Source organism: Passer montanus, unplaced genomic scaffold (genome assembly GCF_014805655.1).
Source record: "Passer montanus isolate IOZ18808 unplaced genomic scaffold, ASM1480565v1 scaffold25, whole genome shotgun sequence".
NCBI lineage: Eukaryota > Metazoa > Chordata > Aves > Passeriformes > Passeridae > Passer > Passer montanus.
In genome coordinates, this window is record NW_024367149.1 from 9,501,465 (window position 1) to 9,519,834 (window position 18,370).

At 43.5% G+C, this 18,370-nt stretch overlaps 1 protein-coding gene across 14 annotated transcripts in view; it reads left to right on the top strand.

Moving 5' to 3' along the window:
* Positions 1–312: 312 nt before the first annotated feature.
* Positions 313–18,370, top strand: part of FGGY (FGGY carbohydrate kinase domain containing) — a 127,765-nt gene continuing 109,707 nt past the window's right edge. For 3 of the 14 annotated variants that reach the window (XM_039711501.1, XM_039711500.1, XM_039711503.1), the window contains exons 1-4: positions 313–790; positions 11,067–11,279; positions 13,139–13,250; positions 15,145–15,296. In XM_039711501.1, the coding sequence (XP_039567435.1) occupies positions 389–790; positions 11,067–11,279; positions 13,139–13,250; positions 15,145–15,296 (879 nt within the window). In that variant the 5' untranslated portion in view covers positions 313–388. Of the gene's footprint in view, positions 791–7,023; positions 7,131–11,066; positions 11,280–13,138; positions 13,251–15,144; positions 15,297–18,370 lie in introns of all 14 variants that reach the window. The other 11 variants (XM_039711506.1, XM_039711509.1, XM_039711507.1 and 8 more) reach the window with 11 other exon arrangements.

Consider the following 18,370-nt stretch of genomic DNA (forward strand, 5'->3'; position numbering starts at 1 on the left):
ACGGCTGGCCCATGGGTTGGACTCGACGACCTGAGAGGTCTTTTCCAACCTCATCGATTCTGTGATTTCTCTGTTTCCCAGGGATGCATTTGAGGGCATCCTGCTGCCCCATCCTCTATCCGTTTTAAGAAAACCTTAATTAAACCCAGGGTTTTCTTCCTCACATCAGCAATTCTCCAGCTTTTCAGGTAAAACTCTTAGAGCGACCCCACGCAGAAAATCAAACTCATGGCTTGCAGCCCCGTTTTACTCATTTAAGAAGCATTTACATTACACTTAAAGAGGGTCAGAATGAGTACACTTAAGGAAGGTCAGGGATGTCCTGAGCCCTGACATTCCCTCCTGTTTATTTATTCTTCTATATGTTTCTACATAGTTATTGGCCTGTATGTTTTTATGTATTTATTCTTCTGTACTGTATAAGTTCTTCTCAGCGGTCTCCACGTGGCTTCTTGCACCGCTTCTCCGACCCCCGATACTTCGCAGCCGTGTACGGGGCAGCAGGGCTGGAAAACCAGAAAACCAGATTTATCATGGGTTTACCAACCCGCGCCGAGCTCCCGGTTCAGCCCCGGGCGAAGGGCGCTGCCCTCAGGGAGCCGCCGCTGCCCTCAGGGAGCCGCCGCTGCCCTCAGCGCCCGGCGCCGCCGCTGCTTCCCCGCCCGCCCCTTCCCGGCGCAGGCGCGGCCGGCCCGGCACGGGGGAAGCCCGGCGGCTTTCCCGGCAGCGGCGGGCTCAGGGGACGTCCCCGCCGGGGTGTGCCGGGGCACAAGTAAGCGATGGCTGCAGAGTAAGTGACGGCGCTGGCCAGGCCACGGCGGCCCCCAGCCCTCAGCGCGGCCGCCCGCGGGGGGAGCGCGGCGCGCGCTGCCTCAGCGCGGCTCCCGCCCCTCTCCCTGCCCTTGTTCCTGCCCCCGTTCCTGCCCCTTCTCCGCCCGGAGGGTTCCGTCCTCCTCCGTCAGGGCTCGGATCGTGCTGCTCTGAAAGGAGGTCTGGCGTTCGTGTTGTTGTTTAATCACCAGCGCCGCCTCCTTCCCCGGGGAGCCGCTGGCCGCAGCCGCGGGCCCCGTGCGGCGCGCCCCGGCCGTGCGTGGGCTGAGGGCTCGCATCGCCCCGCATCGGCTCAGAGCCTGCTTTTCCTACAGCCGGTGGGATTTACGTCCTTCTGGCTGCCCCGAGTTGTCTCCTGACGTTTCTGTAGAGCACGGCCGTGTGTAACTCCCGCTGTGGTTCAGTGGGAGCGGGGCTGCCCTTCACAGCCCGCACCGCGGTGCCCTGTGCCAGGCGAGGCGTTTGGTGCTGCCCCGGGCGGGCACACGGATCCTCCCGGTGCCTCCTGTGCTCTTGGATCACCTTTATCCCTGCCGCCTTCCCATGTGCTTCAAATGCAGCTTCCTGGTGAGGGAAAAAGGAGAGGCACACGCTGATTCTTCATGATGCCGAGGGACAGGGTGCGAGGGAATGGCCTGAACCTCTGTCAGGGGAGGTTGAGGTTGGATAGTAGAAAAAGATTTTCCCCCGAAGGGTGGTCGGGTGCTGGAACAGGCTGCCCTGCAAGGGTCACAGAACCAAACCTTCCAGAGCTCAAGGGGATATTTGGACCGTGCTCTCAGGCACATGGTGTGATTTCTGGGGTTCTGTGCAGGTCCAGGACTTGGACTCAATGATCCTCGAGTATCCTTTCCCAGCTCAGCTTTTTCTGTGATTCTGTGAAAGGGCAGCGCTCAGGTGACCTGACCTGGGGCAGGTGGGACATGCACAGCACCCACACACTTATCTAATCCTCCATATCCCCAGGAAATTCCATAAATACAGTCTCCATTCTCGTCTCTCTGGCCCTGGTGTCCTGCTGCCACCACAGCCTCTCTTGTCCTCACGCAGGTCCCCTTTTCTGGCACCTTCACAGCCTTGTCTCCTTGTCATGCCCCTGTGATCCCAAGCAGCTCCTGGGCTGGCACAGAGCACCCCCCAGGAACCTGCTGGAATTTACTCGTGCTTGGCTCCGGAGCTGCCAACACGGCCGTGTTCCTCACTGGTGCCAGGCTCTGCCCCGGTGAGGAGCTGGTAACTTGGCAGATTCCTTCCCTGCTGAGGTGCCTGGGATTTGTTAGGAAGTTTAATAAACTTAGCACCAGTGCTCTTCTCTGGAGAGCACTTACGAAACAAATTCCAGGGAAGTAGAGGAAAGGGCTCGGTCATCTCGGAGGTTTTTAGAAAGTAATAAGCAGACACATTGCTGGGAAGGTGGTCTTGTATTTCATTCTCGTGTATTTCATTCTCGTGTATTTAATTCTTGTATATTTCATTCTCGTGTATTTCATTCCCTTGTATTTTACTCTCGTGTATTTCATTCTCGTACATTTCATTCTATTTTCTTATCCTGGAAGAACATTTGCTTAAGTAGTTGAGGTTAACTTTTTTTTAAGTGTACTTAGATACAATACAAAAGCAAGGAAATTTTAAAGGCTCTGTAATGTTAATGGTCCCTTTCCTTCAGGAATGTGTATGAGTATTTGGAAAAAAAGAGGCACTTCTTTTTTCCTGGAAAGGGTGTCTGGGATAGGAGGATGAATGCAGAGAGAATTGGTTGCTTGTAGGGACAGCTCTTCCCAGCAAAAAGAATCGTGGCAGAAATAAATTTATAGTGTCAGGAGAGACTAAATAAACTAGTTCTATGCTAGGAAGTTTTTATGTGTATTCTCAGCCACTTCTGTTACTTCATTCTGTGTTTCTCAGTTAAATTATCATTTTAAAATGTTGGTTCTTTTGAATAAATAAATAACTGGTTTTGTGCAGAATTAGTGTTTCTTTTAACCTAAGTTAATATGCAACCCCACTTCCTCTTAAGTAGTTGTGACAGGAACTTCGGGGCGAGTGTTTTTGAAATTGCAGCCCAAATAAATGTTTAATTTTGAACTGACAGATTACTTGGGGCTGTCATTCTTCTCAGGCTTTTACTATGCAAGAGTGAGCAAATCTTGTAAAATAAACCATGTATTGAGCTCATGGACACATGTTTGCTTCTGGGCTGAGCATCTTGAAGTGGTTTGCAGCATGTCTTTAAAAATTTATTTCACTGTTGCATCTACTGCTGGCCTAAGTGCTCCAGTATCTGCCAGGAGTAATTATAGGCAGTTGGTTCAGATGTTGCTTAAATGTGTAAGCCTTGATGGGAAATGCAGTGGATTTCAGCCAGAATGCTAATTTTGATGTTTTATCATTTCATAAAACTGTGAACTCAGAACAAATTATTTTTATACTGATCTGCTGATACGTAATCCCAGGGTTAGTGCCAGATTCAGCCGTGATGTAGCACCAGAATCTAAAGATGGGATTGAAGTTAGAATATCAGCACTACCCTAGGTTGGCTAATTTGTATCCACAGTGGCATAGTGGCTGTGTTTACCCATGTAACCTGCACAGAAGCTCCTGGTGCCAAGGCTGGTTTGCTGCAGGAATGCAGTTTAAAGCTGCTGTGTGAATTGTAATTGTGCCTTTTGAATTGCATTCTCCTCCAAATTACATTTTGTGACTTATGCAGATATTTTGCAAATTCACGTTATTGTGAATTTGTCTTTATAGTATACTGCTTTTTTGTGGCATGTGTTTTGTTGGTTGTTCAGGGTTTTGTTTCTCCATTTTCATCATAGCATAGAGTGAAAAAAAAAGTCACAGTACATGAATCAATTTTACAGGCAAAGAGCAGAGATTATTCTCTCTGCCCATCATGAGTAGGTTAAAGTGATAGACACAGGGATATGAAAGATCTTCCTTAGCATTAGATTGATAAGCTGGTGGATCCAAACACTTGGGTCCATCAGTCATTTTGGAGCCTGTTACCTCTTTTCAACTAGTCATGAAGCTGCTACAGCCAGAATTTATGTAATAATTAGATGGCATTTTTTCCCCCCTCAGTCAATGTAAACAAGATAGTGTCTTCTTTCAGGGCTCCAGGCATTCTGCAGAGTCATTTGGGACACGTCTGTCTGCCAGGTCATTAGCACAGCCTTTGGGGATGTGTGCAGCTGCAGCGTCAGAGCAGGGAGTGGATCTCAGGAGCGTGGTGTGCACGGCTTGTATCCACTGCTGCTGCCAGGCTGGGGAAAAGAAAGGGTGCTGCTGTACACCCCCCTTATTCCTTAGGTTTTCCTGCCTGGGAATTGTGTCCTGGCATTTACTGATCAACATTTCCTCTACTGGACAAACTGGAGGTCATGGCAAGTGTTCAAAATCCTGCCGTCGTGTGAGTGCACCTGTGATGTTCATAAGCGTCAGGGGCTTAGTCCTGAACTCCTGTAGAGGCTGGGAGGTTGCCACTGATGGATGCAGGATCAGAATCTGTTTTTGAAGTGGTGGCCCAGTCCCAGCAGGGCCCAGAGTGCCCTGGAGGGAATTGGAGCTGTTGCTTTTCCCCAAAGGCTGTGTCTTCTCATCTCATGTTGCGTGTTCTCACAGCCCTCTTCTCAGCCTTCCTTCTTCCTGAGAGCTCCTCTCGGCAGCTGCTTCCTGCTGTTCCGGGGTTAGGTGGGCTCTGGAGCAGGGGGAGCTGCACTTGTTTCCTTTGTGTGCCAGAGTTACAGACCAGGGAGCACCGGGGCAGCCGGGTGTGCTCGGCGTGCTGCTGCTGCTGCTGTGCAGAGCCCATCGCACTATGCAGCAACCTCAGTGGGGCCAGGGAAAACCAGGGGCAGCAGTAGCCCCAAGTCTTCCCCAGGCATGTATCTGGAAGAGCTCCTGGATCCCTCTGTTGTGAGCTCAGTGTTTTGGGACCTGCCTGAAGCTGGAAATCCCTGGTCAGTTCCGTGCTCCTGAGCAGCACCTCTCAGCTGACACCAACACATTGTTTTCCTACTGCAGCATCTCTGAGTAGCATCTCCACTTGCCCACAGTGGCCTTGGCATTATTTCTTGCTGTTTATTAGTGCTGACTGCTTCAGTGTGTTACGGTACTGCCACATCCCTGAGCACTCAGAGCAAGAAAATGCTTTTTGTCTTACCTGACCATGTAGGGATTGTGAGTTCCAATACCCGTGGTCTGTGGATCGCTGCAGTGAGGCCTTTGGGGGTGATTCAGAATGCGATGGAATCATGAGTGTATGGAGAAAGTAAATACACAGCAATTGCTTAATGTCTCCTCTAGCTCAGGAACTCAGACACATCAAACAAAACTAGCAGGTGGCATGCTCAGAACGAACCAAAAGGCTTTTTCCTGCATTGTTTACACAGAACTTTATAACTCGTTACCGCAGTAGTTTGCAGTTAGAAAAGTTTCCCTGGATTCAGAAAGAGCACAAACAAATTTAGAGAGGAAAAAGCCTTCAAGGTCTGCTAATCCTAAAGATAAAATTTCTGGCTCAGGAAGTGCCTTTACTATAGATAGCAGGAGGAAAGGTGTCCTGGGGAAGTGCTGCTGGATGAAAAGGGCAGGCATATGCTTTTCTTACGGCTTCTGCTGTTTGTGGAGGATCCTGGGCTAATTGGACCTTTCATCTGACCCAGCACAGCCATGCTCTGCTCTTTAATCAGGGGCCAGAATGCCATTGCTCCTATTTGATCATCAGTACCACAGGCTGTCTGCCTGTGTGTGAACTGAAGACAGGAACTGGAAGGAGAGCAAATAATTCTTCTGTTTAGTACAAACTCTTCTCGAGCAGAATATAGAGAAAACCAACTCTGCTGTTGGTATTTATGGACACTGGTCATGCTGACATCCTTCTGCTGTTCCTGAGTGAGATAACTATGTAGGCACTAGAAGCTGAAAAGAAATAATTTTTTGATCTAATTTCTTAGAATAATTTAGTCATTTTCATTTCTCCACTTACTGGTTACACCAGGATAAACCAGAATGTGCCTTGCTTTAGGTCAGAGCAGGTGGAAGTAGTTTGGCCTGAAAGTATTTAAAATCCAAAAGATAGAATTAGAGGGCAGAGGGCAGCAATGAAGTAATGACTTTGTCTTGGACACCGAAAGCAAGGAGAAGAAAAAAGATCTGGAGAGACATTACAGCAAATTAGTATGTAGTGAATTATTTATATAGAGAAAAAGAGGTACTAGAAAATAGTAGAATATTATCAGTCCTGCCTATGCTGGGGTTTATTGACATTGCATTGCAATGTTAGGGAGACAGGAAGGTTTTGATGGAACAATCTAAATATTATAGGACCAGAGTCAGGGTTGAATCTTACTACTGAAATCTTCCATTATTTCAAGCTGTTTTGCCTTGTAAGATGTAAGAAAACTTCACAGAATTTACCAGAGAACTGATGAAAGAATCTAGACGTGTTTGGTTTTCAATGAAGAAGCATATTTTCCCCAGCTCCAATTTTATTTATTCCAGTTTTCTTACTGTTAGCACAGTCCTCACATTCCTAAGACGGAGATCCTGCATGTAGGTGTTTCTGTTTGGGGAAGGGAAAAGGGGAGGTGACGTGTGCTTTTGTTCCCTGTGTTTGTTTTGTTTGCTGTGGGGTAGCTGACAAATAAATGCTTGTTGATAGTTATAGCACAGTCCCTTGGGCATTTAAGGATATTTTCTATATTAGTACTGCCCTTCACCACAGTGTTAGAATTCCCCATCTGCTCCTGCTCTCCCACACAGACATGTGCCTTCTTTCTCTTTCCACATCCAAACAGGAATTACAGAAGCTGGAAGAGCAAAGGGAGTTCACTGTCTTCAAGGAGATCCTGCCACTCTACCACCACCACTTGTATTGGTTACTTACCTCTAGCAAGCCAACAAAGTGCTGAATTTCCAGTGTAATGTCAAAAGGACTTGTTTTGGTTAATGTCCTTTTTTCAATTGAAAAGCAGCTTTTCTTTAGCATATTTAGATCTTTTCACACAAAGCTTATGAAGCCTCATTTGAGCCTGTTAATCTTTTTCTTGGTAACCCATAGAAAAGCACAGCTGCACTACTAAAAACACACTGTGTATCCACAATCACTGGGTCTGGGCAGCCCGCAGCGTTCCAAAGATCAAAGTTTAAAACAGACATGCCAGCCCTTCCTAATTCTTTGTGTTTAAGCACACAGCACCACGAAGTCTAAATTGCTGCTGCTGAAAGCTTGTGCTGAGCTTGGGCCTATGCTGATGTGAGTGCAGCCCCTCCTGCACCCTGGCTTTAACAGAAAGGTACGTCCTGGCAGCTCGATAACTGTGAGGTAAAGTGGGACAGACAAGTCTAACAGTGCTCATGAAAAACTCATCTGGTTACTTACTCATTCCTTTTAAATTAAAGTAAATAATGTTAAGGATTTTCTGTCTTTTTTTTTATACTTAGTATTTTTGCAACTGAGTTTCACCCCTCCTTTTTCTTTCTTCATTGCTTATGTGGGAAAACTAACACATTTGTACAAGGATAAACTGGGAAGTCTGTGGTTTCCAGCATGCACATTTTGAATAATATTTATACAGACTATTATTTAATGGTTCATATAAATATTTATAATATGCTGTAGCCTTTTGATCATAAATGCTTGTTTGAAAAGCCATTCTGTCCCTGCTGTGATTTGCAGAGAAAGAGGCCGTTGCTGGTTTAGTGCTTAGAGGGAATTTTGGCTTCTTGTCCTGATTTAGCAGTTACAGACATGGATTAACACGGTCAAGCTGGACATGTCTTTTAAGTTTACTTTTTTCCTCTGCCCCTCTCCTTCTGTTTGCAAATTCAAATAATAAGTTGAAAATATGAGGCTTGAATTCTGCAGTGGATAGACAAGGCTGTATTGAAGTTCTGGAGGCCTTTTTTCTTGGCTGCAAGGAGCCAGGCTTCCTGAGTTTAGATTCTTCAGGGATTTAGAAGGTCCTATCTCCACTGCCTTCCACCCCTTGGAAGTCCATGAACGTGCATCATCCATGCATAAAATATTTTGGTGTCATGTTAGGAATATTGTGCTTGATGAACTGACCTGTCTGACTGGACTTTTAGGACATTGTATTTCAGTTATTTTTCTGGTTTGTTTTTCCTCATGATTGTATTGCCTGCAGAAATATAGAATCCAGCAGGTAAAAAAATCCAAACCAATGTTTTATTTGCACAGTACTTTTCTTTTCACATGACAATTAATGTTGGTGTCCAAATTCCAAAGCAACAAGCTTGTGCAGGGACCTTCTGCTACCCCTGAACTCCATTAAAGAGTTCCTTCAGCTCTGATTTGGAACTTCCTTTTGTACCAAAGAAATCTTCTGGAAACACAACAGAATGACAACATTCCTTTTTTAAATTCTTATCACTGTACTTTGGCTAAATATTTTCCACCAACTTCTCTGGTGAGTTCTTAGGTTCTCAAGAAATACCCTTGGGCAGAGTCCATAATTGCTGACATTTATGACCTAGAGATGACAGTGCTTTTTGTGGATGGGGTTGATAAGTAGGTGGCATACCAAGTGTTTGGTATTCCAAAAAAACCCTTGGCATCAAATTATGTTTTTGCAAGCAGATCAGATCCTGTTGCAGACACTTTACTTTGAACAGCCTCTGTTACTTAGTGCTTGCTGTTCTTGAAAAAGGATTAATATTTACTTTTAGCCTTTTTTTTAAAATGTGATATTGAGTGAATCTTGCTGCTTTGTGAATCTAGGTGAGCTTTATTCAGAAAAAGACCAGTTAGAGTAAGTTTGGGCTCCTTGGTTTTGTACTGTCACTTAACTCTTTCCTGTTCCCACTGATTGACAGCAATAAACTGGTGGATGTGCAAAGGCTGATATGCACTGCTCAAGCACATAAACAAACTCTGCTTCCTGCCCAGTCACTCACACAGGCACATCCTGGTTGCTTAGTAAGGAAAAAAAAGGAAAGTAAACATTACATGGGCAGATTGGGTTCCAGGTTTCAAATGTTTGTGGGAAGAATCCAATGCAAAGCCATAATTTCAAGTGCTGAGTAGGAGGTACTGTGAGCTTAATTCTCTAACATCTGCTAAGCTTGTTCTCTAAGTAGCAAAAACACATTAATGAGCTAAAATCAAGGCTGCCATACAAGGAAGAGAAATTTGGAGTAATATTGTGTGTGTGAGCAAGAGGCAGGATATAAAATACTCCTTTTGCTATTTGTATTTGGTGAAGAGCAAGTAAGAAGGATTTGCCTATGTTTAAAAAAAAGAATCTGTTTTGCAGCTTGTGGTTTATTCTCAACTTTTTATGAGTCAGCAGCTAAAGGCAGAGCCGAAATAGGGAAAAAACAGGGAAATTTGTGAGATAGTATCAGGAACAGTATTATGCAATGTCTTTGTAGTAAAATTTCTCACAAGGAACTTGCAGCACCTGCAGCCAGCCTTTGGAGCTTTGGGGAGGTGCAGTGCAAAATTAAGAAGTAAATACCATGTTGAAAAGAATGTCTTAAAACTGCTCTTCCAGCTGAGAGCTAAGAGGGAGAAGCTGAGTGCTGTCACCCCCCAGGTGACAGATGCAGTATTAATCACCCATAGCAGCAGAGTTGTCTTCTCTGGCAGAGGGGTTGGCTTTTGTTCCTCTGACCAGGTCACAGAGCCAGGGCCAAGAAAATAAAGCAGGCCTTCTTGCCAATATTCCTAGGTGTTAGACTCATGGCACACCATTATTTTTAGCTGATTGCTCATCGCTTGGACACATGACCTTGCTTAAGGAGATTAGTGTGTGTTGCACCTAATCTGCTGGGCAGAGCCAGCATGCTGGGAGGCAGCAGCCAGGATTTCCAGCAGGACCACAATATGCTCTATAGCTTGGAGGTTTTTTTCTACTTTCTGACATTATTACAAGCTGGTGATCTGTGCAGCTACTCCGGTGACCCTGCAGGGTGTGAGCAGAATGTGGTGTGGTCACTGCTTTGGTCTGTACCAGGGACAGAGCTCCCTCCTGCTGGCCAAGCAAAGAACAAAACCATGGACCCTGGACCCATCAGTGGGGTTTGGGCATGAAGTGCTAGATTGAAGCAGGGAAGAATGATTGTGTGAGCACAGATCTCCACTGACTGACCACATTTCCATGAGCTGTTTAAGGGGTGTGAGGAAGGGAAGCCTCAGTTGGTTTCTTCAGCCAAGGTGTTGTTTTATACCATTTTCAGTGCAGATGAAACTTTGTTCTAATTCATTATTATGCAAAATTGGAGTTTTTTGAAATAGGGGGCTTCTTGTTTTCTTCTCTATTTCACCTGCTGCCTCTAACCCTCAATGACTGTAGATTTGTGGTATCTATCAGCAGCAGTGGTTACAAGCCAGCCATGGATGTGAAAGACACTACATTATGCCAGTAGATCTTGACCTGTACTCAATGTTATTATTAAAAAAAAAAATGAAATGTGAATAATCATATTCTGTTAATCAGGACTTTGCAAATCTTTCCCCCTTTGCTTATATTCCTCCCTTAAACCACCCTATCTTCCATATCCAGATATTAGCAGGTCACATCTTTAGAAGTGGGCTGTTTTAAAGTAGAGCCATTTTGATGCTCTGTAAATACCATGTGTTTTAAATGCCAATTTATCCATTCATTTTCTGAAAATCAGAAGCTGTGTGTCAGCTGAGTTTCACGTGTTTCAGAGATGTGAAAGGTTCATACAAGCACTGAACATGGTACTTGTCTGATGTTTCAAATATTTCTATCAGCTCTTACTTAGCATTCTCACAGCTTGATTAAAATGTAAATGTTAACTATTAATTAAGAACAAACCGTGAGAAATTAAGAACAGTGAATTTGTCACTGTATTAAATGTCAAATAGTTAAACTTAATATAGTGAAATAAGCAACTCGTTGTGAATAATTAAATCAATTAACTTAACCTCACTTTGTTCTTGTGGGATGTCAGAGTAGGCAGAGTTTTCACACCATGCTCTCATGGCTCAACACATTTTCAGAAAATTATTTTCTGAGTCTTAAAAGTGGTGTGAATTGATGGTGGAGAGCTCTTGGAGACTTTATTTATTCTTTTTTTCCTCTGGGTAACATGTAGCTGATTGTCATGTAGTTACTTTATAATTACCAGCATCACAGCACAGGTGGGAAGTTTCGCTTGATGTGAGGCAGCAGCTCTTGGCACTTTTTCCATCAGTCTTTTTATCTGCTTTTAACCCCTTTTTTCCCCTTTTCCTTCAACAGGTTGTATTAAAAATGCCCAGTGAGAAGCAGACTGCAGTGAAATACTATGTTGGAGTTGACGTGGGCTCAGCCAGCGTTCGCGCGGCGCTGGTGGACGGCTTTGGGACGGTGGTGGCACACGCAGAACAGCCCATCCAAGTTTGGGAGCCCCAGCCAGACCACTATGAGCAATCCTCTGCAGACATCTGGGCTGCCTGCTGCTGTGTCACAAAGGTGGGCAAGGACAAGATGAAGGATTTGTGTTGCAGGTGGCTCTGCAAGTTTTGAACGTTCATGGCCCTGCAGTCCCCGTGCCTGTCATTTCCACTTGGGTCTATTCATGCTGAGTAACTTGTGACCATCCTTGTGCATTCAAAGCACCTTGAGGCTGATGCAGCCTCACAAATGTCTGTTTTACTGGTGAGGAGTTGAAGGCCAGAGTGAAAAAAACCTCATGCTACAGCTGCAAATAGGATGAAAGACCTTTGTGCTGTTATTGCAGGGGGAGGATTTAGCCACTGCCTCCAGGTCTCACATCTGTGAGCTTTGTTTAGCTGGTGTATGTTCTACCCACGAGACAGTTCTTGGAGGAGTCAAGGTTGCTCAAAACCTGGCAGTGCATATATCTAGAGATGTGCATTGGGCTGCTCTGGAGTCACAAAGGAGGATTTATTGTAGAGAAATTGTAATCTGGATTTTGGATGGCCCCTAAAGTAACACTTGTTATCCTCATTATAAGAGGATCCAGTATTATAAGATCAAAATAAATAATAAATGTCTGTGGATAGTATGAGGCATAAAACCAGATTGAAATAGACTTTACTACAGTGGAAAATTTGTACCCTCTGATCCAGGCTCTGCCTGTACATGCTGGAGATAAAGGTAAATTAGAGACCTTGCTTGCAGTGCACACAGAGGCCATTTCATCCTCCTCACTACAGCCCTTGCCTGCTGCATGTTCTGAGGTTGGCTTTTTAAATATTCATGATACGCTTGGTAATTTGCAGATGGACTGTTCACCCATTGTCTTGTTATTGATCAGCCTTTTCAAACATTAATGAGCTTGGCTCTGCAGAAATGCCCTGAGATGGGGAAGAGGAGGTGAGTGGATAGAAGGAAAAGAAGGGAGTGACAGGAATGATAGGGAAGAACAGCTTGACATTAAAGCAGAGCAAGTCTTCCTCTGCTTATTTGATTTTTCTCTGTCTGAGTGGCTTTGTTCTTGCTCTTGACCTCTTTAAATGCAGTCTCTTATATTTAAGCAATAAAATGGTCTCAGAAACTGCAGTTTTACAGAGCCAATAAGAGACTGGCACTGTGCAAATCTACTGAAAGTCTTTCCTTATAGTACTAATTAAAATAATGATATTTTTATTGTTGCTGAGAAGTGGCAATTTATTACCGTGCTACATTTTAGGTGTCTTGCAACCTCATTTGGCACTTAATTCTTGTGGGTGTTGTGTTTTCTTTTCCAGTGCTGCTGGAAGCCATGAAGTTCAGGCATTTTGGGGCAATGGTTTGGGTTTTTTTTATTTTTGAAAACCTTCCAAAAAGTGTGGTATTCACACTCTTGGTAGCTGAGTAAAGGTGTGCATTGCAGAGGTGTTATCATGGCTACAGGTTTTGACCAACTTTAGGTTTGGAACCCTTCAGTATTGCCAGAAAAACACAGTATTACCAAAGCAGTTCTGGAAGATTGTTGCTTCCATGGGCAGGAGGTCAGTGAAGTAACTGATGGAAACACTTGGTCCTACTCCTGGTCCATGTTTCACATCCAGCTCAGCTCCAACCTTTAGACAAGAGAGAAAATTAACATTGCAGGTTTTCTGCTACCTTTATTTACTGATGTTTTTGTGCTCCCTGCTTTTATCCAGGACTGTGGATAAAGAGCTCTGAATTCAGATTTGAAACACAAAGAATTTCTGGTAATTTCATGTGTTTATATTGGAAGTCTTAAAGAACATTGAATTTAGGAAATTTCAGCATTTGAGCTAACTTGTAGCTCTTTTTTTTTTTTTGGTACTGTCTAGTTCACATGGCACTTGCACATGCATGGACATATCTGTATTCCTGTGTGTTTTGTGCATTTTCAGGAAGTTGTCCGTGGAGTGGATGCCAGCCAGATCCGAGGGCTTGGGTTTGATGCTACCTGTTCCCTTGTTGTGGTGGATAAACACTTCCAGCCTTTGGCAGTCAACTCTGAAGGTAGGGCTGCACACAAAACATGGTGTTACTGTGTGAGTTTTAGCTCTGCTGGGAGGGAACTTCCCATGTCCTCCAAATACCAAGTGGTGGGGCTGACTCTTGGAGATGGAGATGACCCAGACTCTTTTTTATAAGAGGATTTTTTCCCTGGTTTTACTGTTTTAATTTTATTGAAGAATTAAATTAAATCTGAGAATTACTTATTCTTTGGTTAAATATTTGGCATCTTAAGATCACATTCATTCATCTTGGCTCTGAGAAATTTCTTCTTAGGGAAATGTACACTCATTTGTCTTTTCAGCGTGTTTTCTTCTCCTTCAGACTGTACTGATCATGGCTTTTATAGTGTGTATAAATGCCCATCCACACTGGCTAAAGGAATGTTAGAAATGTTAGTGTTAGTGTAGTCTAACTGCTTGCTCTGTCATGGAGCTGCAGGCAAGAAGTTCAGTTTGTGTATTTTATTACACTGGTGTTCTGTCTTTGTCTAGGACAGTGCTGAGCTTCAGAAACAGTCTGTGACCTTTTTCTAAAAATCTGGGGGTTTTATTAGTTTTTGGGTAGATGATTCAGAAGACTCACAAAAAGTCTGTTCTGCACTTCTTTTACCCAGTGAATCCCTCTTAATATTAAGTGTGTGCTATATCAGTAGTTACAGAGACATAATCATAATTCTGTGTATGTTCCCTTTCTGTTCTCAGATGTGTTTGTCATCTCCTTCTATCCTTCTCAAAACCTAGCTTTGCCCCCAAAATGTCCTTTTCTAAATTTAGATCAGATTATTTATTTTTCAGTTTGAGAGTCTCTTACGATCTGTTCAATGCCTAATGATGTCTGAGGCTATTTTGGGTCTAATGAGTCAAATTCAGTTCTCATTTTCTGTGCTCTGATATCCCTGAGAACTTTGAGTTTACACAGTGGTGGTGCTAAACAACAAGACAAGAATTCACTCAATATTGTAATGCTGTGAAGAGCCTTGCAGTGGTGGTATTTCAGGCAGTTTCACAGTTCTAAGCTCTATTTCAATCCATTTTAGAAATATTGATGCACCTCACACTTCTGCCTTGTTTTGCACTGTTTTCAAGATGAAGCTTGAGTGGCTATGCCTTGGAGTGTGCAGTGTACTCGTATTTCAATCCATTTTAGAAATATTGATGGACCTCACACTTCTGCCTTGTTTTGCACTATGTTTTCAAGATGAAGCTTGAGTGGCTATGCCTTGGAGTGTGCAGTGTACTCAGCCAGAGAGGAATCTGCAGTGTCACCTGGATTACTGTTCCCCCTCTCTGCCAGGTCCTCTGGAGGTTAATTTGGATAAAATGTTCTTTGCTTCTTGTTCTCATTTGTGTGTGCTGCAGACTTGCCAAATGCTTTTTCCTTGCACATCCAAAATAAAAGCATTTCAGCAAATTCTCCCCCTTGAAACAGTATTTCAGAAAGGAATTAGGGTGGTTCTTCTCATAACCATAGAAGAGGAGAGAGAATCCCTGTAGCTGATTGAGGTAATTTCAGTTCACAACATAATTGTTCAGATTTTGTAATATTTTTAGTTTTTGGAGAATGTTCCTTTGTATTTTTAACTAAATATGTGAACTTTGTCAGGAAGTTTGGGTTCTTTGAATGAAATACAAGAGAACATGGTGTTTCACAGTTCTTGGATGCTCACAAGCCTGACTGGTTTCAGTCAGCATTCTCAGTGTTCAGCATGTGCTAAAGTTGGGTCAGAGGGCTAAAATTTTATATTTAGAAATCCACTGTGAATTATTAACCCAAACAGAATTTGAGTTTCCAGTGTAGAAGTGAAAGTGTGAAGCAGTTTAGAGCCTAGTAACTTAGAGTGCTGAGCTGGGGTTAAAGCAGGGCTAAAAGAACTCTTTTCCTGTTTTCCCCCAAGGACAGAACCAGAGGAATGTGATCATGTGGATGGACCATCGTGCAGTGAGCCAAGTCAAGCGCATCAATGCCACCCAGCACAGGGTTCTGAGCTATGTAGGGGGAGCCATGTCTGTGGAAATGCAGCCTCCTAAATTGCTCTGGATAAAGGAAGTGAGTACATTTAACACTCTGGTGCATTTTTACTAGTGATTAGTGCCCTTGTTAATTCCTGAGAATGAAATTTCTAAAACAAAAGCCTTCAGTCTTAGGGTTGAACGCCAAGGTGTGTGCAGAGTAAGGTCAGGCTAAAGTTGTGATTTAAACCTTTTAAGGTTCTTTCTTCCTCTCAATTTTGTAGAAATATGTTTGATTTTATTGAAGTGGAGTGTTCCCTGAGATAAACATTCCATATGCCTTCCTTATCTAAGATTAGATATACATACAAATAGAGGTTCAGATAATAAATGAAGTATCCCAGGATTTAGTTATGGAGATGTGTTTCCTACTCCAGCTGGAGCCTGGAGGGCCAGAGGAGTGCCTTTGAGGCATCCAGCATTTCAGGGTGTGATGGCCTTGGTTGCTGGTAAAGGAATTCTCTACTTCCAGCTTCAGTTCAGTTCTGTCCCATCAGTAGGAATAAACCATGTGTAGAGGGAAGGTGCCCTGTGTGTAATGTGGACCTCTACCTCTGTCTCCTGTGTTTAACTTTGGTGTGTTACAATGAAGTATGGCCTCTTAATAACAACTGTCAGATAAAAGGAGAGACACTTGCCACTTGAATTTTTTATAACCTCCTCCAGTCTGGCTTTTTACATTTGGCCTCAATGATGCTCACTGTCATTTTAACAAAGCCCAAATGTAAATTACTTGCTGCCAGTTTCAAGCAGCCAAATTCTCCTGTCCTTACAGACATGAGACATTAGATTGTAACAAGGTGCAGACTGGGGAAAGTCTAAGGAATTAACTGGTAGAAGCAGGTACTGACAGATTAATGATAACAGAGGGTAATGAATGTTGATAATGAAATATGAATATCCATCTACTAGTTCTTCCCTTCTTGAGCTATGAGTATCATACATCAGTCATTTTATAAATAATAAAATGTAAGCTGTAAAAACATTAAATTAATCCTTTGCATTTAAAGCATTTTTATATTGCAAGGTCTGGGATATCAGTACCTGACTGCTCAGGAAATCCAGAATTATGGGGTGACCAAATGTGGTCACGTGGAGGTGTGAGCCTGCTGTGACCTCAAAGCCCTGTGCATGATTGCTGTGGTGTAAAGAGCAGAGCATTGCAGGGCTTGTTCCCTCCATGAACCGTGGGTGGGACACAGGATTCTCCTGACCTCAGGTGCCAGCCAGCAGCAGGGATTTCCTGGCAGAAGGGTGGTACAGAACAGGGCTTGTTCGCATGTCCCTTTTCAGCTCCTGACACACCAGCTAAGGAGATTATTGTCCTTAAGAGAGGGTTTTTCACCTCAGTGTCTGCCTGCTGAGCTGCCCACTCACAATTCCTGAGTGCTCTGGGCATGACTCACCATTAAACTGCTTAAGCTTGTCCTGCTTAGCTCGGGCACCTCAGCACCCACAGCAGCACCTCAGCTGCTCAGGAGCAGGAGCAGTTATCCTGCAGTGGGCTGTAATCTGCTGAGATGTGGTTAAACCTTTCAGCTCTGGAGGGGTGAGGGATTGAGTGCTTTTACTGCTTCTGTATTCCTTGCAAAGCAGGAGGGGGAAAAGAATTAGGTGCAGAGGGAGGGTTTATTTTCAGTGCCAGGTGCAGTAATGCATTCATGGTTTACCTGACATCAGGGCTGTCAGCAAAGGGTCACTTTGGCTTCTGACAGCTCAAACTCAGCCTCATGCAATGCAAGTGTCCTCACTTTTAGCCAAGGAAGGCAAATCTTACAATAACTTTGAATGTCAGGTTGTTCAGATGAAACCTACAACAGCAGTTTGCATATCTGATGTTTCTCAGTGGGCTGTCTTGAGCTATGCTACAAATGTAAATTACTGAAGTCTCTTCAGATTCTTTGTTACTAATATTTTATATATCATAAACTGTAACACAGGTATTACAGGTATGGTAAGGAAAAATGCTTACAGAATGGTATTTAATGTGTTCCTATTTTTCGAGTTGTATTATTTTAATTTTCTGTGATTAGTGTATTTCTCAATGGCAGAATGAGATTTTGGTCTAGCTCACACACCACAGGGAAAATATACTTTATATTCTGACTAAAGGATTATCTCTTAAGCTACTGATAATGCACAAGCTGGTAAAAAGGAAGCTTAGTTTTCAAATCCCATGGGAGAATTGCACGATTAGCAGGTAGAAAGACACATTTTCATTTTATTCTATCCTTTTCAACTATCTTAGGGCTTTGCAGTGTTAAAATTGAAAATCCCATTATGCTTCTACTTAATTATGCTATCTGGTGTTCAGAAAATGAGTGCACTTTACCTGGTTTGACCTGGTCACTGCCTGGCTAAGTCTCACAGTGTTCCCCACACTGTGCCTGGCTGTGATCATGGCTTTGATCTCTCCAGCTTTCCTGACTATTGAGTGCAGTGAGATGGGGTTTTTCCCCCTTTCCTACTTTATTCCTTTCTCAGTATTCCTCCCTGAGGAGGAATATACCTGACAGCATCCCAGGAAGTTAAAACAAAAACAGTGGGTTGGGCACATTCTCCTATGTCTGACCATAATCAAAACTGGCTAAACCAAGGTGTATCCAGAAGCTACTTTGAGCCTTTGTTCCTTTGGTTGGCATCATGTTTCTGGAAAGTTCTTGATCAGAAGACCTGACATGGCTGCAGCACATTCAACACTGGGATGTTTGTAAAGAAAACAAGGCAGAACAAAACCCACAGCCAGACACTTTGCCTAGTCATGCTCCAGGTCAGCTTGCACACCCTAATATATGAAGAATCACTGTTGATTTTTGCTTTGAATTCTCTGGACCTTATTTTGAACTCCCCAGGAATTTAATGTTTCTGCTGGTAAATGTTTTTGCTGATTTCCCTCTGTACATCTTTGCTTGGGATTGGAGCTGTGCACGTTCCACAGCTGCTTGCATTCATATGGGTTTTGCAGAGAGAGTGGAGTGGGAAAGAGTACTCCTTTATGTCTGAAGTGAAATAATAAAATAGAAGTTAAATAATAAAGATAAATAAAAGATACATTTAGGAGATTACTTAGGTGCACTTTTGGAAGGAAGTTATTTTAAGTATTGATACTAA